The 21,994-nt window shown below is 45.2% G+C and overlaps 1 protein-coding gene across 4 annotated transcripts in view; it reads right to left on the reverse strand.

Moving 5' to 3' along the window:
* ANKFY1 (ankyrin repeat and FYVE domain containing 1) overlaps positions 1–21,994 on the reverse strand; it is an 87,211-nt gene that overhangs the window by 47,979 nt on the left and 17,238 nt on the right. For all 4 annotated transcript variants that reach the window (XR_007146862.1, XR_007146861.1, XM_047832756.1 and 1 more), the window contains exons 2-3: positions 18,008–18,200; positions 13,785–13,903 (exon numbers count right to left, since the gene is read on the reverse strand). Coding sequence is in view for 2 of the 4 variants with exons in the window: in XM_047832756.1 (XP_047688712.1) it covers positions 13,785–13,903; positions 18,008–18,200 (312 nt within the window). In the remaining 2 variants the exon portion in view is untranslated. The remainder of the gene's footprint in view (positions 1–13,784; positions 13,904–18,007; positions 18,201–21,994) is intronic.

Here is a 21,994-nt window from a genome sequence, read left to right on the forward strand (position 1 = left end):
CACAGGGTCGTAGCTTCGAGCCCTATGCTGGGTGTAAAGATTACTTAAAAAAATAAAATCTTACAAAAAAAAAGAAGAGGGGCACCTGGGTGGCTCAGTCGGTTAAGTGTCCGACTTCAGCTCAGGTCATGATCTCACGGTTCGTGGGTCCAAGCCCCGTGTTGGACTCTGAGCTGGAGCCTGCTTCAGATTCTGTCTCCTCTCTCTGTCCCTCCCCAACTCACATGTGCGTTCTGTCTCTCTCTCTCAAAAAGAAATAAATGTTTAAAAAAAAAAAAAAAGAAAAAACATGCCAAAATTCTAACCATGGTTACGTTACAGTTTATTTTTTCCTTTCTCTCGTACCTGGTAAAGGAATAATAGCACTTTTAAGATGTTTTGGGAGAAAAAAACATTTTTAAATCACATGAAAATCTAATTAGATTTACTTAATCTACTTGAAGAAGTCCTTCAACTATGTCTAAAGTATTCAGAAGCAGCATCAGCTTCTAGGCTGGCTTCGTAAACTGGGCTCTTCAAGGAAAGACGTGTGGGCCATGCGACCTGTCGAGAGTCACCAGCATGCTGGAACTGCATCCCCACGGCCTTCACACAGTGTCGTGTGCCCCCTCGCTGCACACGACAGCTCAGCGTACCGACCAGGGCCCAAACACAGCCTCGAGCCTCCCTGTGGTAATTCGATTCTGCTTTGAAGTTTGGCTGGTTTCCTTTAATAACCCTCCCTCAATCGTCCGAACCAATAAACCTGACAGTTGATGAACCAAAACCCAAACGATTTTCTTAAAACCCACAATCAGCAGGCATTTCCTGGGCGCCCTCAAAATTTCACATGAAGTAAAGTTCAAGTGATCTCCGAGTGTTCCCACTCCGGCCCTGACTCTTTCCTCAGTCTGCAAACTACACTGGAAACAGATCCACGCTGAGGCTGGGACAGAGCAGCGGTGGTGCAGGATGCGCTCTGCGACCCGCACGGCAAACCTGCCCCTAGAGCCACTCACCCCTGGGCAGGCCCAGCACACAGGTTGCTGAAACGGTGACCGCACGCACGAAACTTCTGACCTCACGGCAGTCCAGGCGCAGAGCCAACTTTGTAGAGAACTGGAGATTTTCTATGTGGCCCCGTTTTTTTGTTTTGATTTGATTTTAAATAAATGTTTTAGAAGACATTTGAAAAGAATGGGAATAAACTTGTCAGTAGGCAATTAGCCATTAAATGAAGCATACTGAGGGAATTAATTTCGTTACTTAAATCCGGTATTTAATCTGTAAAAAACTGGGGCTCCCGGGCGGCTCAGTCCATTCCGCGGCAGACTCTCAATTTCGGCTCAGGTCATGATCTCACAGATCATTCCGTGAGTTTGAGCCCCGCGGCCGATTGTGCTGACAGTGTGGAGCCTCCTTGGGATTCTCTCTCTCCCTCCCCCGCTCCCACACCCAAGCTCTCTCCATCTCTCAAAATAAACTTAAAAAAAACTGCCAAGTGTTTTGAATATCCTCCTATGACTCCAACTGAACTGTCTTCAACTTGCCAACTATTTTTACTTCATTTACTTTACCCAAGTTTTTGATTCATAAAATTACAAAATTGTGATAGATTGCATCTTTCATCAGTAAAAGCATCCTCTTTAAAAAAAATTTTTTAAGTTTATTTATTTTTGACAGAGACAGAGTATGAGCACGAGCTGGGGAGGTGCAGAAAGAGAGACAGAGACACAGAATCCAAAGCAGGCTCCAGGCTCCGAGCTGTCAGCACAGAGCCTGACGCGGGGCTCGAACTCACGAACTGTGAGATCATGACCTGGGCCAAGGTCAGACGCTTAACCGATTGAGGCACCAAGGTGCCCCAGTAAAAGCATCCTCTTTAGTCACTTTAACCATATACGCTTAACTATAATTTCTTGGAAATAAACTCCAAACCACACTTGTAAATAATCCCTGTGTCAAAAGGAATAAAAGTTTACACGTCCTAGTTCTGTCATGGCAGGGTAACAACCTGTCCTATTTTAACTGATTATAGCTAAAAACTCTAGACAGAGCACCAGAAAACAGTCACCTGAGGATTCGGAAAAGCACACAAAATTGTACAATTGTAGAGAGAGGCCAAACGTGAAGAGGCAACCGCACTGGATGAGTGTCCCCATGTCTTCCCTGTGGTTTTGCCTTGAGGACAGACCCCAGTCAGAGATCAACACTGGTGCGGTGAGCATGTGGACCCCTAACCCTCTATCACAAACACCCTCTTTCTGGCCAGATGCAGTCGGAAAAGAGGCCCAGGGGAGCAGGGGAGTAAGGGAGATCTAGTTCTGCATATGAATGCACACGGCCTTGGGCTCCCCTGGGAGCACGGATGGCCCAGCCCAGCTTCAAGAACTGAAGTGAGATTTGAGCCACTACCCACAAAAGGTGGGGCGACTTTCAGTCTGCAGCTAAGGAGAGCCAGTATTTTCCAGAGGACAATACAGGACCCAGAGCCTACAAAATATAGTCACAATGACCAGGCAGGACCCAGAGCCTACAAAATATAACCACAATGTCGGGGATACAATCCAAATCATTTGATATAGGAAAAAAAAAATCAAGAAAATATGACCATTTCTCAAGGGAAGAGACAACATATTCTAACCCCAAGATGACCCAGATATTGAATTTACCAAAGACATGAAAATATCTGGGATAACTATGCTCCAGAAGGTAAAGGAAAACACACTTCAAAATCTTAGAAATTTTCAGCATATAAACTATAAAAAGAACAAATGGAAATTACAGGATGAGAAACACACATATTTAATTGAAAACTCAATGTCCTCAACAGCAGAATGAAAATGGCAACAGAAAAGTCAGCAAACTTGAACACAGACCAACAGAAATTATCCTGTCTGAAGAACAGAGAAAAATAAAATTGGGAGGGGAAAAAAAGAGCATCGAGGAGACCTGGTCTCGTGTGTCTGTCACTGGAGCCTCAGGAGAGAATGAAGAGATGAAGGAAGAAAAATGTTTGAATAAATGATGGTCAAGAATATTAAAAAAAAAAAAAAAAGACTATTCCAAATTCAGTGACAGACATGAGGTTTTACATTTGAAATCAAGAAACTCCAGGGGCACCTGTTTGGCTCAGTCGGTTGGGCGTCCGACTTCGGCTCCGGTCATGATCTCCAGGTTTGTGGGTTCCAGCCACGCGCTGGGCTCTGCACTGACAGCACGGAGTCTGCTTGGGATGCTCTCTCTCTCTCTCTTTGCCCCATCCCTGCTTGTGCTCTTTCTCTCTCTCAAATAAATAAACTCAAAAAAAAAAAAAAAAAAAAAAAAAAAGAAATGAAAGCAAAAGAGAGATATCCTCGGATGAGGGAAGAATCTCACTGACGGACCTGGTCTGGAAGAAATGTTAAAGGAAATTCTTGAGGCTGAAGGGACATGATCCCAGATGGAAACATGGATCTTGATGAATGAAGGAAGAACTAAAGAAATGGAAATATCTGAGCAAATATAAACTTGTTACTCCTAAGTCTGCTGAAAAACATACCACTGTTCACAGTGGGATTTTCAATGCTTGCCCACAGGACACGTGTGACAGCTATAAGTAAAGGCCCGTGGTAAAGGCATTAATGGGACCTGTATGGTCGCACAAGTTTCACACTTTACCTGATGCAGTACAAACAGACTATAAATCCTCCACACAAAGTGAGGGGCGTATGTGAGCCCTGCAGGAGTTCTCAACCAGGGCTGAGTCTGCCCTCCGAGGGATGTCTCACAGCGTCCAGTGGTATTTCTGGTTATCAAAACTGGGGGAGCAGAACTGGCATGAAGGGGGTAGAGACCAAGGGTCCTACTAACTATCCCACAATGCACAGGAAAACTGCCACAACAAAGACTTAAACAGCCCCAAATCTCAATAATGCTGAGGCTGAGGAACTCTGCCCTAGATCAATCGCTAAACAACAATACAAAGAGAGGCAGTCAAGAAGTCAACAAATTTGAATCGAATACTAAATGTCCAAATTATCCACAAGAAGCAAGAAAATGAGAACCCGGAGAACAGGAAAAAAGATGGGACAAACAAAACGAATCAAATGGTAGCCTTCTTCATAAAAATAATGACATTAATATTAGTGGTCTAAGCACTCCACTTAAAAAGCAGAGATAAAAAGGCAAGCCCTCATTAGATGCTGTCCAGAGGACACATGGAAATATAAAGACACAGATGAGGTTAAAGCAAAACAAATACAAAAAGATACACCATGTGAACAGTAAGTGTAAGGAGACCAGAGGGACCATTTCACATCAGAAATAGATCTCATGACATAGAGCATCACCAGAAATAAAAATTATCATTTCATGATAAAAGCCACACTTCATCAGGAAGTCACTATAATTAGAAACGTCCATGTGTATGGTGACAAGGCCCAAAATATATGAAGAAAAAATGGACAGAACTGAAGGGAGACCTTGACAACCCTGAAATTACAGGAGGCGTTAGCACCCGCCTTCTAGGGACAGACAGAAGCAGACACAAAAGAAAAAAGAAAATATACAGAAGGTCTGAACAGTATTCTCAAACACCCCGATCTAACAGACACGTGCAAACCACTATGTACCACCATCTCAGAGTACAATTCCTGCTCAAGTTCACTTATATTCAGCACACAGCCCATGTGCTGAGCCATAAAACAAGTCTCAATAAGTTTAAAAGGATCAAAATCAAGTATGTTATCTGACAATAACAGAATTAGAAATCAGTCATGATGAAGTATGTAGGAAAACCCAAATATCTGCAAATTAAACAACATACTTCCAAATAACTCACAGGTCAAAAAAAAAAAAATCACAAAGAAAATGAGAACACAGCGTGAACTAAATCACAATGTATCAGAATTTGCAGAATGCAGCTAGAACGGTGCTTAGAGGGAACCGTGGAGCTTTTAAACCCTTACATCAGAAAAGAGATAAAAAATAAATGATCTAAGGCTCTACCTTAAGAAACTAGGGGGAAAGAAAAAAAGAATAAAGTAAGTCCAGAGTATGTAGAAGGAAGGAAAAGGCAAAAATTAAAAATACAGGAAACAGACAAAAGAGAAAATTAATGAAGCCAAAAAAGTTGATTCTGTGAAAAGATCAATAAACTGGCAGACTTCTAAATAGACTGATCAAGGAAAAAAAAATGGAGAGAACATAAATCACCAATACCAGCAACGAAACCAGTCACCACTGCTATCCACATTAAGAGGATAAGAAGAGAAAGCTGCAAAGTCCACAACTTGGACGACAGTACAGGGACTACAAGGGATGTGGACCAGGGATGCAAGTTTGCTACATTAACTGCATAAAGGAGAAAAACTATAGAATCATTTCAGTAGATACAAAAAAAAAAAAAAAAAGTCACAAAATTCAAATCCAAGTCCTAGAATATCTCAAACCACTAGGAATCCTCAAATTTATAAAGCACATCTATGAAAACCCAACAATTAAGTTACATGCAGCAATGAAAGACCTCATTGCTTCCCTCTGAGATCAGAAACAAGGCAAGAATGCTCGCTTCCAGGCAAATAACTTGTATCCAGATTACATACAGAATGCTTACAATTCAAAACTGAGAAGACAACCCAATTTCTAAAAGGGCAAAAGAGGGGCACCTAGGTGGCTCAGTCGGTTGAGCGTCCGACTTCGGCTCAGGTCATGATCTCACAGTTCGTGAGTTCCAGCCCCGCGTCAGGCTCTGTGCTGACAGCTCGGAGCCTGGAGCTGCTTCTGATTCTGTGCCTCCCTCTCTCTCTGCCCTTCCCCCATTCATGCTCTGTCTCGGAAATAAACACTAAAACTATATTTTTTTTTATTTTTATTTTTTAACATTTATTTATTTTTGAGACAGAGAGAGACAGAGCATGAACGGGGGAGGGGCAGAGAGAGAGGGAGACACAGAATCTGAAACAGGCTCCATGCTCCGAGCCGTCGGCACAGAGCCCGACGCGGGGCTCGAACCCACGGACAGTGAGATCGTGACCTGAGCCGAAGTCGGACGCTTAACCAACTGAGCCAGCCAGGTGCCCCTAAAACTGTATTTTTTAATAAAAATAAAATAAAAGGGCCAAAGATGTGAATCAAACTGACAAAGAAGACACACAAATGGTCAATAACACGTGAGATAATGTCCTCAGAGAAATGTAAAATAAAACCACGATGCACTCCACATCCCTTTGTGTGGTGAACATTATAAACAAGAAACAACCTGCCTAAGGGTCAGTAAGGACTTGGAGCCACCAGAACTCTTACACACAATGCCGATGGGGTGTGAATGAAACGTCCGTTCCCAGAATGGGTGGGTTGTTTCCTAAAATCAAACAGTCACTCCTAAGTATCTGCCCAAGAGGGACAAAAACGCGTGCCTACACAAAGACACACAATTGAGCATACTGATCTTTATAACAGCCAAACGTGGGTAAATCGAACAACACATTGTGGTGTGTGCACACATGGAATACTATTCAGCAGTGATAAGGAACAAACAATGGAAACCATAACATACGGAGATTCTGGACGAATCTCTCAATCTTTAAGCTGAGGGAATGAAGCCACCTGACTCTTGATTTTCACTCAGGTCATGATCTTGAGGTTCATGAGAATGAGCCCTGCATCTGGCTCGACGCTGCCCGCGTGGAGCCTGCTTGGGATTCTCCCTCTCTCTCAGCCCCTCCCCTGCTCATGTGTGTGCCCGCGCACTCTCAAGATAAATAAATAAACTTAAAAAAAAAAAAAAGATCCTATATATTCCATTCTGTTTTTACAAAAGTTTAGAAAACGCAAGCCAATCGCAGTGCCTGGGTGGCTCAGTTGGTTGCAAGTCTGACTTTGGCTCAGCTTATGATCTCATGGTTCACGAATTCCAGCCCCAAATAGGGCTCTCTGCTGTCAGTATGGAGCCTGCTCCAGATCCTGCTTTGGATTCTCTGTCCCCCTCCCACCCTGCTCCTCCCCAGCATGAGCTCTTGGTCTCTCTCTCTCTCTTTCAAAAATAAACAAACATAAAAAAAAAAAAAGGAAAGAAAAGAAAATGCAAGCTAATCTACAATGAATGGAAGCCAATAGGTGGTCGGCTGGGGATGTGGATGGAAAAGGGATGAATTAAAAAGACACAAGAAGAACTTTCAGGGAGGTGAAAATGTTTGTCATTCCATCGCTGACAGTTTCACAATTGTATCAAAAGTAATCACCCTGTACACTTTTAAGGTGGGCAGTTTATTTCACGCCCTTTACACCTCCATGAAGTTGGAAGCAAAAGAAAGCCAAAGTGAGAGGCGGCAAGGCACTGTGGTTACTGGTGTGGATTCTGAGCCAAGCCGAATGGGTTTCCAACCGCGGCCTGCACACTTCACTACCGTGCGGCTGGTGTGCGTTACTCAGCGTCGCCGTGCTTCGGTTTCTGTCTGTGAGACACAGGCACACGACGGTGCTCACCCACAATGCCACCCTGCAGGTAAGGGCGCGAATACGGGCCGGACGCGAGGGGCTCTACTCCCACACAGTAGTCACTACACCTCAGTGCTGCTGTGGTGACACGGAGACTATTTGTTGGGAGTGCGAGCTGGTGGAGCCGCTCTGGAGCGCAGTACGGAGGCTCCTCAAAAAGTTCAAAGCAGGGGCGCCTGGGTGGCGCAGTCGGTTAAGCGTCTGACTTCAGCCGGGTCACGATCTCACGGTCCGTGAGTTCGAGCCCCGCGTCAGGCTCTGGGCTGATGGCTCAGAGCCTGGAGCCTGTTTCCGATTCTGTGTCTCCCTCTCTCTCTGCCCCTCCCCCGTTCATGCTCTGTCTCTCTCTGTCCCAAAAATAAATTAAAAATGTTGAAAAAAAAAAATTTAAAAAAAAAAAAAAAAAAAAAAAGTTCAAAGCAGAACTACCCTACGACCCAGCAATTACATTGAGGTATTTCTGCAAGGGCTACAGGTGTGCTGCTTCGAAGGGGCACATGCACCCCAATGTTTACAGCAGCACTATTGACAAGAGCCAAAGTCTGGAAAGAGCCCAAACGTCCACCGATGGATGATGGATAAAGAAGGTGTCGTATATATATATATATACAATGGAGTATTACTCAGCAATCAGAAAGAATGAAATATTGCCATTTGCAACTACGTGGATGGAACTGGAAGGTATTATGCTAAGTGAAATGAGTCGGTCAGAGAAAGACAAAAATCACACGACTTCACTCACAGGAGGACTTGAAGAGACAAAACAGATGAACATAAGGGAAGGGAAACAAAAATAACATAAAAACAGGGAGGGGGACAAACCAGAAGAGACTCGTAAATACGGAGAACAAACTGAGGGTGACTGGAGGGGTTGTGGGAGGGGGGATGGGCTAGGTGGGGGAGGGGCATCTAGGAATCTACTCCTGAAACCACTGTTGCACCATATGCTAACTAACTTGGATGTAAATTAAAAAAAAAAAAAAAAGCCCTATTCACAGGGACTAGACCCAGGAAGGGCCAGTGTATCTGAGTCTACCTGACGATGGGTGAGGGAACAAGACGTCTCCCCTCAGGGAACAGCCCTCACCCCCAAATGGAAAATGCATAAAGAACAAGGACGGTGCTATGCATTCCTGACATGACGTCATAAAATAATTTAAAAAGCCAGGTTTGTGCCATTTACGATTTTAATTATGTCTTTAAAAATGCTACTGAGAGGGGCGCCTGGGTGGCTCAGTCGGTTAAGCGTCCGACTTCAGCCAGGTCACGATCTCGCGGTCCGTGAGTTCGAGCCCCGCGTCAGGCACTGGGCTGACGGCTCAGAGCCTGGAGCCTGTTTCCGATTCTGTGTCTCCCTCTCTCTCTGCCCCTCCCTGTTCATGCTCTGTCTCTCTCTGTCTCAAAAATAAATAAATGTTAAAAAAAAAAAATTTTTTTTTTTAAATGCTACTGAGAGGAGCAAAATTTGCTGAAAAACTACAGGAAGAATAAAAGGTTCACTTTAATTATTACAAAAAAAAAAAAAAAGACTATTTGAAACAAACACACAAAGTTAGCAGAACCAAGAGTTAGAAAAACACAAAAGCAACACTAGGGTTGGGTAACGGGATATAACCACAGATAAAACAGATTTTCTGAGGCTCTAAGAGATCTCTGGCAAGAGCCCGCCAGGCCGTGTGCTCTCCTGCCCACACAGCAGCTAATTTCTCTGAAAGACCCAAGAGGAAGTCAGGACGCCTTCCCCAAGCCTGTCTCTCAAGTAACGTGTTGTCACTTTGCCACAACCTACCATTTAGCTTGGTCAGCCTAAACCAGGGGGAGGGGAATTAGGACCCCACTTTTTTTTTTTTTTTTAATTTTTAAAATTTTATTTTGAAGTCATCTCTACACCCAACGTGTGGCACGACACAACCCCGCAATCAGGCCTCACCTGCTCCGCTGGCCCCGCCGGCCTGGCGCCCCGGACGCCGCTTCTCAAGGGAGGAATATCAAATAATTTATGGACATACTTTATAACCACCATGGGTATCGTCTGAAGGAGTGCCCTAACACTGAGACAGAGCCACCAGGAAGGAGACTGTCGTTCACAGGGTGTCCAGCACATGCTAAGCACTGCCGTCCTTCTCCTGAAACAGACCGGCCCGCGGGGCCCTGGGGGTCGGCTGAGGGCCCCCGCGAGCCTCGCGCAGAGCCTGGGGCCCGGTGCACGCGCCACTGCACGGGCCGCCTCCCGCCCAGCTCGCCCAGCCAGACCGAACGGGAGGGAGGAGGATGCCTTCTGGTTTCTGGACGGCTTGTGACCCTGGACACACCCCAGGCCAGCTGAGCGACTCCCCATAAACACTGACGCTAGGGAAACACAAGGTCATTGCTACAGAAAGCACGCAGGAAACTCTGTCTTCAAAACGGCCGATCCAACGCACTGGGGCCTCTCACAGTGTGAGCCGAGCGGCTGCGAACCAGTCGCTTTGCCAGAAACAAACCATTTTACTTCGCAAAGCTCTTCCTCCTGGTCCTGAGATTCGTTACACCATGTTAGCTACTGGTTAGTCTTTCTCTTTCGAGCTGATCAATCAGTACCTTTACCAAGTCAGTATCTTTATACTTCAAATAATAAAGAAAGAAAAAGTAAATCTGTACCCTTTTATCTTTGTATTTTGACATAATTTCGGACTAACAGAAAAGTTACAGAGTTCGCAGACACACTTTGCCCGTCTTCCCCTTGTGCTGACATCTTATGACTCATAGTACAATAATCCAAACCAGGTAATTAGGAATGATACAATATTGTTACCTAATTACAGACCTTTACAAATCTTGCCAATTTCCCCACTAGTGTCCTTTTTATGGTTCAGAATCCACACTGCATTTCATTGTCTCCTTGTCCTCCAATCTGTAACAGATTCTTACCTTGTCTTTCATCACCTTAACAGATTTGAGGTACGCGGGCCAGTTATTTTGTGGAATGTTCCTCAACTTGGGTTTGTCTGATACTCTCTCACAGTTACACTGAGGTTATGTGTTTACGGCAAATCCTACAGAAATCATTGTGCCTTTATCAGCCCATCGTGGCAGGCACAAAACCTTGTACTCTTTGGAACAAGGCATGAGTCAAGAAAACTCTCATATATCCAAACATGTTTTAAATACTTAGCATTTAATGCCCGACTGTATCGTCACCAACACGTGCTGAAATTCTTACAGTGATTCACACAAGTCAAGTGCTTGCCTTGAATTTTAAGAACTACCAATTACACAAGCACTTCCAAAGAAAATGTGAGCTCGGAAAGTCCATCTAAGAACGTCCGTTCCGTGCCGAGTACGAATTTAGTTTTGTTCACTGCCGTATCCCTAGCACCTTGAAAAGTGTCTGCCCTCTGTGATACGGATGAAATCATTTTGAAGAAACAAAACACCAGTAAGTTCGTAAAATGATTTTATCAACTCCTTTAGTGTGGAAAAGTTCAGCCACAAAAACACTGCCTGCATGCTATTCACGCACGTGTTTACAAGAGCCTACGCCCAGTCTCCCTCAAACTGCCGGCCAGCCGCACAGGGTTAGCACCTCAGGTACCACACAACACACAGGCTTCGGGGGCACTGGCTGCTGCCTATAACCTGATTCGGGCGACCGGACCCATGCCCCGCCCAGGCCACGCAGCAGGACTGCTGGGCAAAACACACACGTGAACACGAACCAGTCCACCCACACCTCCACCTCCTTGGAACCCGCCCCCAGGACACGCTTCATGGATAAACCGTGTGTAGAAAGTCACGATGACACAGGCTTAACTGTCAGCTGTCCTGGCAAGTGCCTCATCTACCAAAGCTCTTGACAGCTGACTGCATAGCAGGGACCAAACTAGGCTTACGGTTTATAACAGGAAGGAAGGAGTCCAGGGACATTTACTAAACCTCTTCTAACCTCCTGATTCTCAGTGATGCAATCTTGTGGTCAGTCACTGAGTTACAGCTGCTCTTAAATGTTACAATGTACTAAAAAAGGAAAAGCAAAATTTTAAACGTAAAATTTTATTTGAAATTTAAAATTTAAATTTTAAAAGTTTGCATTAGGCTCCTTATAACTTAATGCAATTTTCTGCGTTTTTACATAGTTTTGTTTGTTCTGGAAAGCGGTCATATCTCATTTTCCCATGCTTACTCATTTGGTTCCATTCGGCACTTCATGATGACACGTGAAACTACGATAAACACTTACGCGGTCTGAATTACCGAAGGCAGAATCCATCTGACAAAGTCAGATGATGAGGTTAAGAGAAAGTAAGACTGTTCTACAGCTCAGCTGTTTTCCAAAACTATCAGAGTCGTTTATAATGTGACTGGCCATGTGCAAGGGTACCAATTTCACAAGCTCAAGCTACCGGGATCATCAAGTTTTGATAATGTTTTGATAGATACCAAAAGATGGCAACTTATTCTGAAGTTTTCTTCTACCCAAGTTGAGTATTTCCCATATCATATACTTTCTTCTGGACTTTGTAAATTATCGGGTCATGTGATTAAGATCCTATCATGCATCTTGTAAAGAACACTTCATGATCTAATGGGCTTTAAAAGTTATCCACAGCTCTGTTATATATGGGATCAAAGAGCTATGGCCCCAGAGAAAAGCTCTCTGCGTAGAGATTTCAATCACATGGTCCTTCCAGCGAAGACCATTTCCCAAGCAGACGTGTTGTCATAGGCACAGATGCACACGGCCATGTGTACACACGCACAGATCTGTGTGTGTCTGCAACTCTGAACTACGGACCTCAGATTAAACGCTAGAAATGACCCTGCAGAGACAGAGTTCACTCACAGTGGAGAAGCACGAGCACCTGCTCCCCTAAACCCTTGAGGTAAATGTCCACTTAACCTCTGAGCACTGCTCACGTGTCAGCCCCTCGGACACCTTCCTTGTCGGCCCGCGCTGGTCTTCTCTACCTCAGACAAAGCAATTAACACCCTGCCCTGGCCTCGAACTCTGTTACAACCATCTCAGTGTTCTGGCACTGCTGGGCAAACAGTACCTTCTGAACCGGCAAACGAAGACTTAATTCAGAATTTTCACACGGCCGATCACTTCTGCAAGTGATTCATCATCTTACTGCCTGGGTATCTCCTTACCGTGTGTTATAATTCTCATGACTATTAATAACAGACTGAACTGTAAAATTTCCTTTTTTTTTTTTTAAAGCAGTTAGGTAAATACTAAATGAAAATGCAATTCTGAAGTAAACTTCTGAAAATGATTTTTTTAAAGTCTACTCACCACCACATGTACCGAAATTCTAAGCAACGTAACGTGGCATAAAACAATGAAATCGAACGTTAAAAAGCTCAGTGCACCTGTTCAAATTCTGAAGCCTAATGGTCACCCTTCAGTGTTAGAGAAAGACAACCCCTGTTTTCTGGAGTGACTCTTAATTCTGAGTCCAATTCCTGAACATCAGGAAAAGTACTTGGCAACAATGATTAAATTTTAAGCAACTGAACACCAGGACTTTTTCTAGGAGTGGGAGAAAAATATTTTTCTGCACATACTCCCATATTTATAATATTATATGAAAAGAATTTCTGGACAGATATTTATATTATATAAATTGTAAGAATATTGCAGATACTCAAATATTTACAATTTATTAGTCAAGTATTAAGCAGAAGTATTTAAGTCCAACCCACTGATTCACTATTTAACTAGTTCACGGTCGCCATCAATTGATAAGAAAAGTTTTCTACTTTCAGGGCACCGAGGTGGCTCATCAGTTGAACGTCCGACCCTTGATGTCGGCTCAGGTCGTGATCTCAAGGTTCCGGAGACAGAACCCCGTGTCAGGCTCTGTGCTGACAGTGTGGAGCCTGCTTGGGATTCTCTCTCTCCCTCTCTCTTTCAAAATAAAAAAATAACCATGAAAAGGCTTAAAAAACCCCCACAAGCGGGGCGCCTGGGTGGCGCAGTCGGTTAAGCGTCTGACTTCAGCCAGGTCACGATCTCACGGTCCGGGAGTTCGAGCCCCACGTTGGGCTCTGGGCTGATGGCTCAGAGCCTGGAGCCTGTTTCCGATTCTGTGTCTCCCTCTCTCTCTGCCCCTCCCCCGTTCATGCTCTGTCTCTCTCTGTCCCAAAAATAAATAAAAATGTTGAAAAAAAAATTTAAAAAAAAAATAAAATAAAATAAAATAAAAAAACCCCACAAAACCCTGTGGTTAAAAAAAGGTTTTCTACTTTCATTAAACCACTACTATTTCAAAATGACACACATCATCTTCTGCCAATAGTTCTCGTGCTGGTGGTTTTAAGCCCTGAGCAGGCCAGAGGCTCACCTGACAGGTCCAGCTCCTCGGTGGAAGACAGGCTGGCCAGACTCCAGCTGTCGCTGCGGGCCGCCAGGACAAACTTGTGAGCATTGATGTGCTTGCCCCCAACCTTTATCTTCAGATCGCTGATGACACAAAAAGAAAGATGTCATCATAATTACATATAGCTGGGATTCACAAATGATAAACGTATGGGTATTGACCGCTCAACATATATCTGCAAAAAGAGTGACAGCAAAGTTATTTCTCTGTGTTAGCACTGAATTCTAATGGGTCATGTTTACACTATCTTGCTAGACACGTTTTAGATTTCTAACTTCTGGTTTCAGTTCACATGGGATGTTCCGCTTCAAAGACATTCCCTAATGTGATTCTCAGGGCGGTGAACCTATCAGTTAAACAGGATCATTAATATTCGGTGAACACAGAAGAGGTTTCACACAGAGCAGATCAAGACAGGTCTTCAGGGAGAGAAGGACGGAAAGCACGAACACTGTGCAGAAGTCCTGGAGACCAGGGGGCTGCACGCAGTGTGGCACCAGCCCACAATCAAGGTTGTGCAGCAAAACCACAAACAAATTGGCTTTGACAAAGCAGTCAAGGATATGAGGCCCACTATCTATATTCCTGTCCTCCACAGACACATTCAGACCTATTACTGGACATTTTCACTCAACCATTTATAAAGAAATGGGGTAGGATAAACCTTTTCTCCAAACATGTTTCCATACTTATGACGAGCCATTACATGAAATAGGCCTTTCCAAACAGTTAACATGTCTGACTCTGAAATGTCAACTGCTGAGGGAGGAAAGCGTCTGGCCATTTAATAAATTCCTAAGGATGACCCGCTGGGGCTGACACGAGAATGTGCCATATGGTTTCATTCGCAGCAATCCGAAGTCCTTAATTATCATCATTCTGTGTATTCACATGTTCTTTTATTTTCATACTCCCCTCCAAAAATGCGTTAGGTTGGGAATCTTTGCAAACTAAATACAAAAATTACTATATTTAAAAAAAAAAATCTAAGGGCATCTGGGTGGCTCAGTCACTTGAGCATCTGAGTCTTGATTTCCGCTCAGGTCATGATTTCACAGTTCATGAGATCGAGCCCTGAGTTGGGCTCTGTGCTCAAAGTAGAGCCTGCTTCAGGTTTTCTCTCCCTCTCCCTCCACACCTCCCCTACCTGTACATGCTCTCTCAAAATAAATAAACATAAAAAAAGAGTGACAAAACTAATGAGGAATGAAAAGTCTTCTAAAAAATAATAAAATAAAATAAATATCTATCATAGGAACGAACGCATCCATTTAAAAGGAAACCCAAGCAGAATACTGTTTCTATATAATGCGTGACACAGAGATGGTTTACTCCATGAGCGCTGTGTCTAGAACATATTTATAGTGATGTAAGCATGTCAGCAACTGTAGTTCTAAGACCAAGCTGCAATTCATCACGTTAGATCAGAAAAATAGGATACTCAGTATTTCAAATTATTACAAACTACTGTTAGCACCAAACACTGTTAATCGATAAATAAAAAAGAAATGGAATTGATATTTTATTTAAGACAGAACAGATCCAGGGCGCCTGGGAGGCTCAGTCGGTTGAGTGTCCGACTTCAGCTCAGGTCATGATCTCACGAACGGTTCGTGAGTTCAAGCCCCGCGTTGGGCTCTGTGCTGACAGCTGAGGAGCCAACTTTGGATCCTCTGTCCCTCTCTGTCTGTCCCTCCCCAGCTAGTGCTCTCTCTCTCAAAAATAAACAAACATTAAAAAAATACTTTTAGATACAACAAATCACATCCTGTGATAAAATTTCTAAAATTCAATGAAAACAGGAAGCTGTTTACAAAGCACAAATTATTTTTAAGCTCTGAATTCATGTATAAAGTATTAAATTCCATTAACTGAAATGAAGACTGTTTCCTGTCTTAGCCACAAAATTATAAAAATGAATGTTTCTATATATTCATGAATATCAGGTCAAATTGTTTTCTCTCTTGTAGTCTAACATGCCAAAGGGAAATCCAGACAAGGATTTCACTATAATTTCTAATAATAACAATTTCTAAAAACGCAATTCAAAAATGGAAGACGGCTAACTTTCTGAGCACCCTACACAGAAACAATTAGGAAGCCAGTAATTTTTTTTTAATTTTCATTCCAAAGTGCATTTCCTTGTAAAATACAAATGTTGTTACTAAAGAGGCATAAAGAGCTCTTGCTAGAGTTTCTCAAACACATTAACAGAAAAAACTGTAAGCTTGATCTAAAAGAAGGGTACAATGAGTAACTACATATGATCATTTTTAACTATCTTCAGGGGCAAAAGCCTTCTCCTGAACTTAAGTAAAAATAAACGTACCAATTTCTCCCACATTTCTCAATTTAAACACTTGTTAATACCTACTCTTTAATCACTCCACTTACTGAGATGCACCACAATACTATTCAAAGTGGGGGGGGCGGGGGTGGGGAGTGCCTGGGTGGCTCAGTCGGTTAAGCATCTGACTCTGGATCTCAGCTCAGGTCTTGATCTCAGGGTCATGAGTTCAAGGAAGGCCTGCAATGGGCTCCACACGCTGGGCGTGAAACCTACTTTAAAAACATATATATTTAAATACAACAAAATGTTTGTTTATAGGACAAAGTTTTTGTGGGGTTTTTGTGGGTTTTTTTCTTCTTATTTTGGTAAAAGAGCATCATCTGCTTTAGAAACGGATTTTCCAATTTCAGGCATTCCACTCAAAAGCTCAAGTCCTTTCTGAAAGCGCTGTTCCCCATCTGGTATATCCGGCCCGCACCAGGTAAGGGACAGGCTTTCGAAGCCCAGGAGAGGCCCATTGGAGCCTTGACCAGGCTCACTCTCACGGTCTCCCAGAGGGACCGCAGGATAGTGGTACCCTCCGTGGGTAAGTGAGAGAAAGCGAATGGTGGGAGTTGTGAGGGAAGAGCCTCGGGGCAGGGGACACACACGTGCACCAGAAATGGGTCAGGCTTCCCGGTGCCAGCAGAAACATGGCTTTGTCTTGTCCACGGAAAAAAGAGGGGAAGAAAAGACACAATGAACGAATGATATCTTACAAGTAGTGACATCCGTTCAATTTAAAGGGCTGTCCTTCCCTCAGAGTACACACGTCCTATCTTTTCGGCATTTAGGTTTTCTCTGTCTTATAAACGAGTAATACGGAAGATAGCGATTCTGGATTTTGATCAGTTTTAAATGCCCTAATCTATTCTGGAATTTCCCGAAGGCTTAGCTAAGTCCGGTTTTCCATTCCCGCTGCCGCCACTCCAACCCGGCCCATCTTCATCTCTGGTCTGCAGTCTGCACGACATTCCCACCGCACCCCTGCGCCCTTCTCTTCACAGTTCTCTCTACACGACGTTACCAGGTTCGTCTTCCCGAAACACCACCTCGGCTCTGGAGGCCCGACAGCCAAGTGCCTGCTCCTCACTTCCTAGAGGCTCAAGTCCAAGTCTCTCCCCTTGGCCTCCCAGCGCAAACAACCCAACTTCCCCGCCTCCTCCAGGGCCTGACATGTGACGTGTACCCAAGACGGCATCCCCTCCCTGTCCTCTAAATCCTGCACACGTTGCCATGTCCCCGCCTGTTCTCAGGCTCCCTCGACCAGCAACATCACTGTCTTCATCTACTGAGTCCTGCCCAGCCTCTGACATTTACCCCAAAACCTACTTCGTAACAACAGCTAACAACTGAGCGCTTACTAGGTGCCAGAACCTGGTCTGAGGGCTTTAACACACGTACTCGCTAACTGAACCCTCGCAACAACACTACTATATGCAGCAGTGTGCCCGTTATACAGATTAGCAGCCTGAAGCCTGTCACACACAGCTGAGCTTCTAACGCAGGCCGTGTGGCTCCAGGTCCCCCCTCGACCATCGTGCTACCCTGCCCGCTGGTTCCAAGCCGCCTTCTTTGATTCTCCCAAGACAAAGTGACCTTTCCCCTCGGAACCCCCGGACATGCAGGCTAATCCCTGTCTGCATCGGCAGTAATATCCGCGATTTGCACACTCCGCGCCAGAGCTAAGGAGGAAATAAAAGCAGCAGAATCTTTCCCCAAAGAGCTTACATCCCAGGGACTAGAGGTTTGCTAGTATCCTGGCTGGAGAGACACGAACTTGGGAAGAGCGTCGGGAAGAGGAGAGGTGACGCAGTGGCCCGGGGAAGCCGGGGCAGGGCCGTGTCCAGGGGCTCACCTGTACCGCTCCTGCTCGCACAGGTCGGCCACGATGGCCAGCAGGCGGCTGATGAAGGACTCACCGCCGCTCCCGCCGTTCGCCTGCGCGGCCAAGAGGGTGCATCTCTTCTCCGTCTCCGCCAACTTCTTCTGCAGCTTCACGTACTCCTGCCGGAGAAGCATCAAGTGCTTCTCCAACTTGGCCACCTCCTCTGCAAGGGAGACAGAGATCCCTGTTTACCGTGGCAGGCGCGAAGCAAACAGTACTCACGAAGCTCTCCCCCCACAGAGAGGATGGAGCAAGGTGACAATTTCTTAGCGATGCTCCTTCAGGACCCAGAATGGCTTTGTTTACGGTGGCACTGTGTCCCCGGGCCAGGAAGACCCTCCCAGTCCAGGGCTTTCTCTTCTCGGTTTCTCTGAAGACCAATGGCCAATAAATGACAAGGAACAGACGCACACAAGATGCTAACAGGTACCTGGCCTGCAAATCCTTTACCGTAAAGCCAGAGGTCTCAAGGAAAGACTGTCAGCATCACCTAGGACACTTTTTCAAACCACTGTAGTGAAACCTGATTTTTATATGTCACGCGTTCTATAAGCTCTACGTGAGCTCTCTCACACAAGCTGCAGGACCACCCCCCGAGGGCAGCACTGTCACAAGCCACACTGCACAGGTCACAGAGACACTGAGAGTGTGCCCGTGGTCCTGAGGCTGGTGAGATGTGGGGCTGGGTAAGAGCCCAGGGCCAGTGTTAGCCGCTCCCCCACACGACCTGACACTCCCTCCTTCAGGAAGGAAGCGGGGCAGTCATAATGGTTCGGACAGAAGCTAGTCCCACTCCATAGGCATGCTGGGGCGCACTGAACAGGTGGAGAACCACCACACTGGATTCGTTAAGCTCAACAAATATTTGCCGAGTGACTACCAGTTCCTAAAGACTGCGCAATGGTAAGCAAATTCACACACATCTTTCCTCAGAGCTTTGAGTTTCTGGGGGAAGTAAACTTTTGTAATCATAATGACCATGCTAACAATCAAGCACAGAACTCCAGGGAGTCCTAGAAGGAAAGAACAGAGGTGTGAGAACCTGTGACCAATTTAATTTAGGACGCAGGGAGGATTCTCGGACCAAGTACACAGTCAGGAAACCTCCCTCCTTCGTTACCTGGCTCTGAGCCTCGGTGGGGTTTGCAGCACCGTGCCAATCGGCACCTCTATAAATCCGGGTCTCAGCCACGGAACCACAGGGCTGTCGGCCCCCTTCTCTGGGCCTCGGCGCCTTCACCCCTCTGCTCTCACCAGACACTGCCCTCGAGCCCACCGTCCCCCCAGCCCACTTCATTCTCAGGAGGGCCCTTTACCAGCAATTCTTCCCAGGGACGAAGTATCTCCGCCCTGCCCAAGTAGGGTCCCCCCCGATGACGAACTCCAAACCCGTCACGGCACTCAGATCCTCTGCTGTAGCATCAACCTCCCTTCTCTGCAAGTTCAATCCCTTTCAACTTGGTCCTTCTCCTCAGCACAGAAGCCCGTGCAAGACTCTATTAAGACAAAGCCGTCCTTCCGCCTCCGCCCTCTGTCCCCAGGTGCCATTCGCCACTTCCTCACCCCAAGTCCCCAGGCATTCTGCCCTGTCCCCACCACTCCCTTGACCGTCGTCTCACCGATGACCTAACTGCCAAATCCAACAGACACTTGCCATGATTCTCATCCTGCACACCCCACCTCTCTGTGACACCTCTGTTGTGACTGCAACACCCCACCCTCTCTCCAGTTCTGGTTCTCGGTCTTTCCCGTGCTTCTCTGCCTCCCTCCCACCGCTGATCACCGATGCTCCCCGGGGATCTACCCCGACCCTCTTCTCAACTGTACACCCTCCCGAGGCAGCTACACCAGGTCAAGGTCTGCGGCTGACGCCACAATCTAAGTGCCAGTGATCCACAGACCCACCCCCATAGTTCTCTTCTTAGCTTCCTCCGTCCATCTGCCTAACAGACATTGCTCGCTAGTGGCCCAGAGGGACCTCCAGTTAACTATGCCCAGAACAAAACGCGAAGCAAATTTGCTCTGCCTTTGTACTGTCCCTATACTGATCACACCACCACTGTGCAGCCTATTATCTGAAGGAGAAATGCGGGAGTAATCCTAAATGTCTCCCCCTCAGTCACATGGCCCCAACCCTACCCCAACTCCAAAATCAGCTCCCCCCTGGGGTGCCTGGGTGGCTCAGTCGGTTAAGCATCTGACTCTTGGTTTAGCTCAGGTCATGATCTCACAGTTTGTGAGTTCGAGCCCCACATCAGGCTCCAAGCTAACAGTGCAGAGCCTGCTTGGGTTTTTTTTCCTCTCTCTCTGCCCCTCTCTCGAAATAAATAATAAATAGACTTAAAAAAAATCATCTTTCCCTGGGAAAGACCCTAGAACCCTTCAGGTCCTCTCTATCCCCACCCCCACTATGACTAAATTCAGGCCCTCGCTCGTCGTACCTGATCTCCAATGCGAACAGAGTCACCACCGCATCCCAGAGCCTATTACAGGGCCTGATACACAAAGGCTCACTAAATATTTGATCAATTCAGTTTTATAAAACAGGATTCCTTTCCTCTCTTCAACTTCACCCTTTCCCCACCCGCTGCCTAAAAGCTAATTCTTTATAACATGGAAACCATCAAAAACTGGTTCAAAAACACAAGAGTGGTTAAATAAACGAAGCGTGGTACTTGACTCTGAAGTTATTATGCAGCTAATGTTTTCAAAGAAACATGTAACTCAAAATGTGCATACTCAAAGATAAATATATTAACAGAAAAAAGGCACTGAAACTAAACGTATTTTATCGTTCCAATTTTTATTGTAAATATTCACACGTACGAGGAGTAAAAGACAATACGAAATATGAGCAGATCTCACTGAGACGCGGGATTACCGCACTCCTCCGCACACTTCAGGTATTCTAGAACAAACGTGTTCTGCTTTCATAATTAGAGCAAGTATTTTCAGAGAAATCTGTACAAATGTTAATAGACTATCTTCTTCACGTACAAAGTAGGAAACATTTTCTTCTCTCCCCGAAGTTCCACATTTACACACATGCCTGGAGTCGCAAAGCTGGGTGTGAGTCTCAGATGTGATCACTATTCCTGGAGAAACAAAGCAGCAGACACCTGCAAGATGAAAATACGCCTCCAGCTGCTGAACTGCTCAGTGCGCGCGTGAGCTACATATCGGATGAGGGTCCCTGTAAATAACACTTCGTCCCAAAACACTACAATTATTTGGCCTATGCGTATTTAAACAAAATACTGCTTTAAAAGCCAATGGCTAAAGGAAAGCGGCACTTACAACGATCCTATTACAACACGACAATGATCTCAGCAAGCAGCATTTACAAGTACACAAAACTGCGTAGGCAGGACTCTGTTTTATGCTTTTATTCTGGTGTGACAAATGTACAGTCACTGATTTTGAAGAGTCCTTCACGGTGACTTAGACTAAACAAACCAAGAATTGCAATTATTTACCTCAAAGGGGGAAGTATGTAGCACAAAGCAGTAAGATATTAAATTTCATGTAAGGTACGAAATTTACACTCTTTTCTGCAGAGAAGGAAACAGAAAACCTGGCATGAATTTCCAGGTGTGTTAAGACAAAGCGTAAAAGGACGCACCGTTAAATAAGAGCCACAGAAAATTCTGTTCACGGTCACCACTGGTAGAACGCGAATCTATGGCGTCAGAGGCCACGGTACGGTCACCGCTGAAGGAACAGTAGGAGGGCAGTCACTGCAGGGAACGTGGGGGCCTCTGGGGTGCTGGTAACATCCTCAACAAGTTAGTAGTTAAACGCACATTTGATTTTGAGAATTCACTGAGTTCTACACTCAGGATTTGCTCTTTTCCGCATATACCCTACGCTTCAATTAAAAAGTTAAAACCGAACTGACACATGCCCATAGTGGGTTCTGGAGTCAAACTGATAGGGGTCCAAATCATTCCAGCAACG

The sequence above is a fragment of the Prionailurus viverrinus genome, chromosome E1, assembly GCF_022837055.1.
Source record: "Prionailurus viverrinus isolate Anna chromosome E1, UM_Priviv_1.0, whole genome shotgun sequence".
Classification (NCBI taxonomy): domain Eukaryota; kingdom Metazoa; phylum Chordata; class Mammalia; order Carnivora; family Felidae; genus Prionailurus; species Prionailurus viverrinus.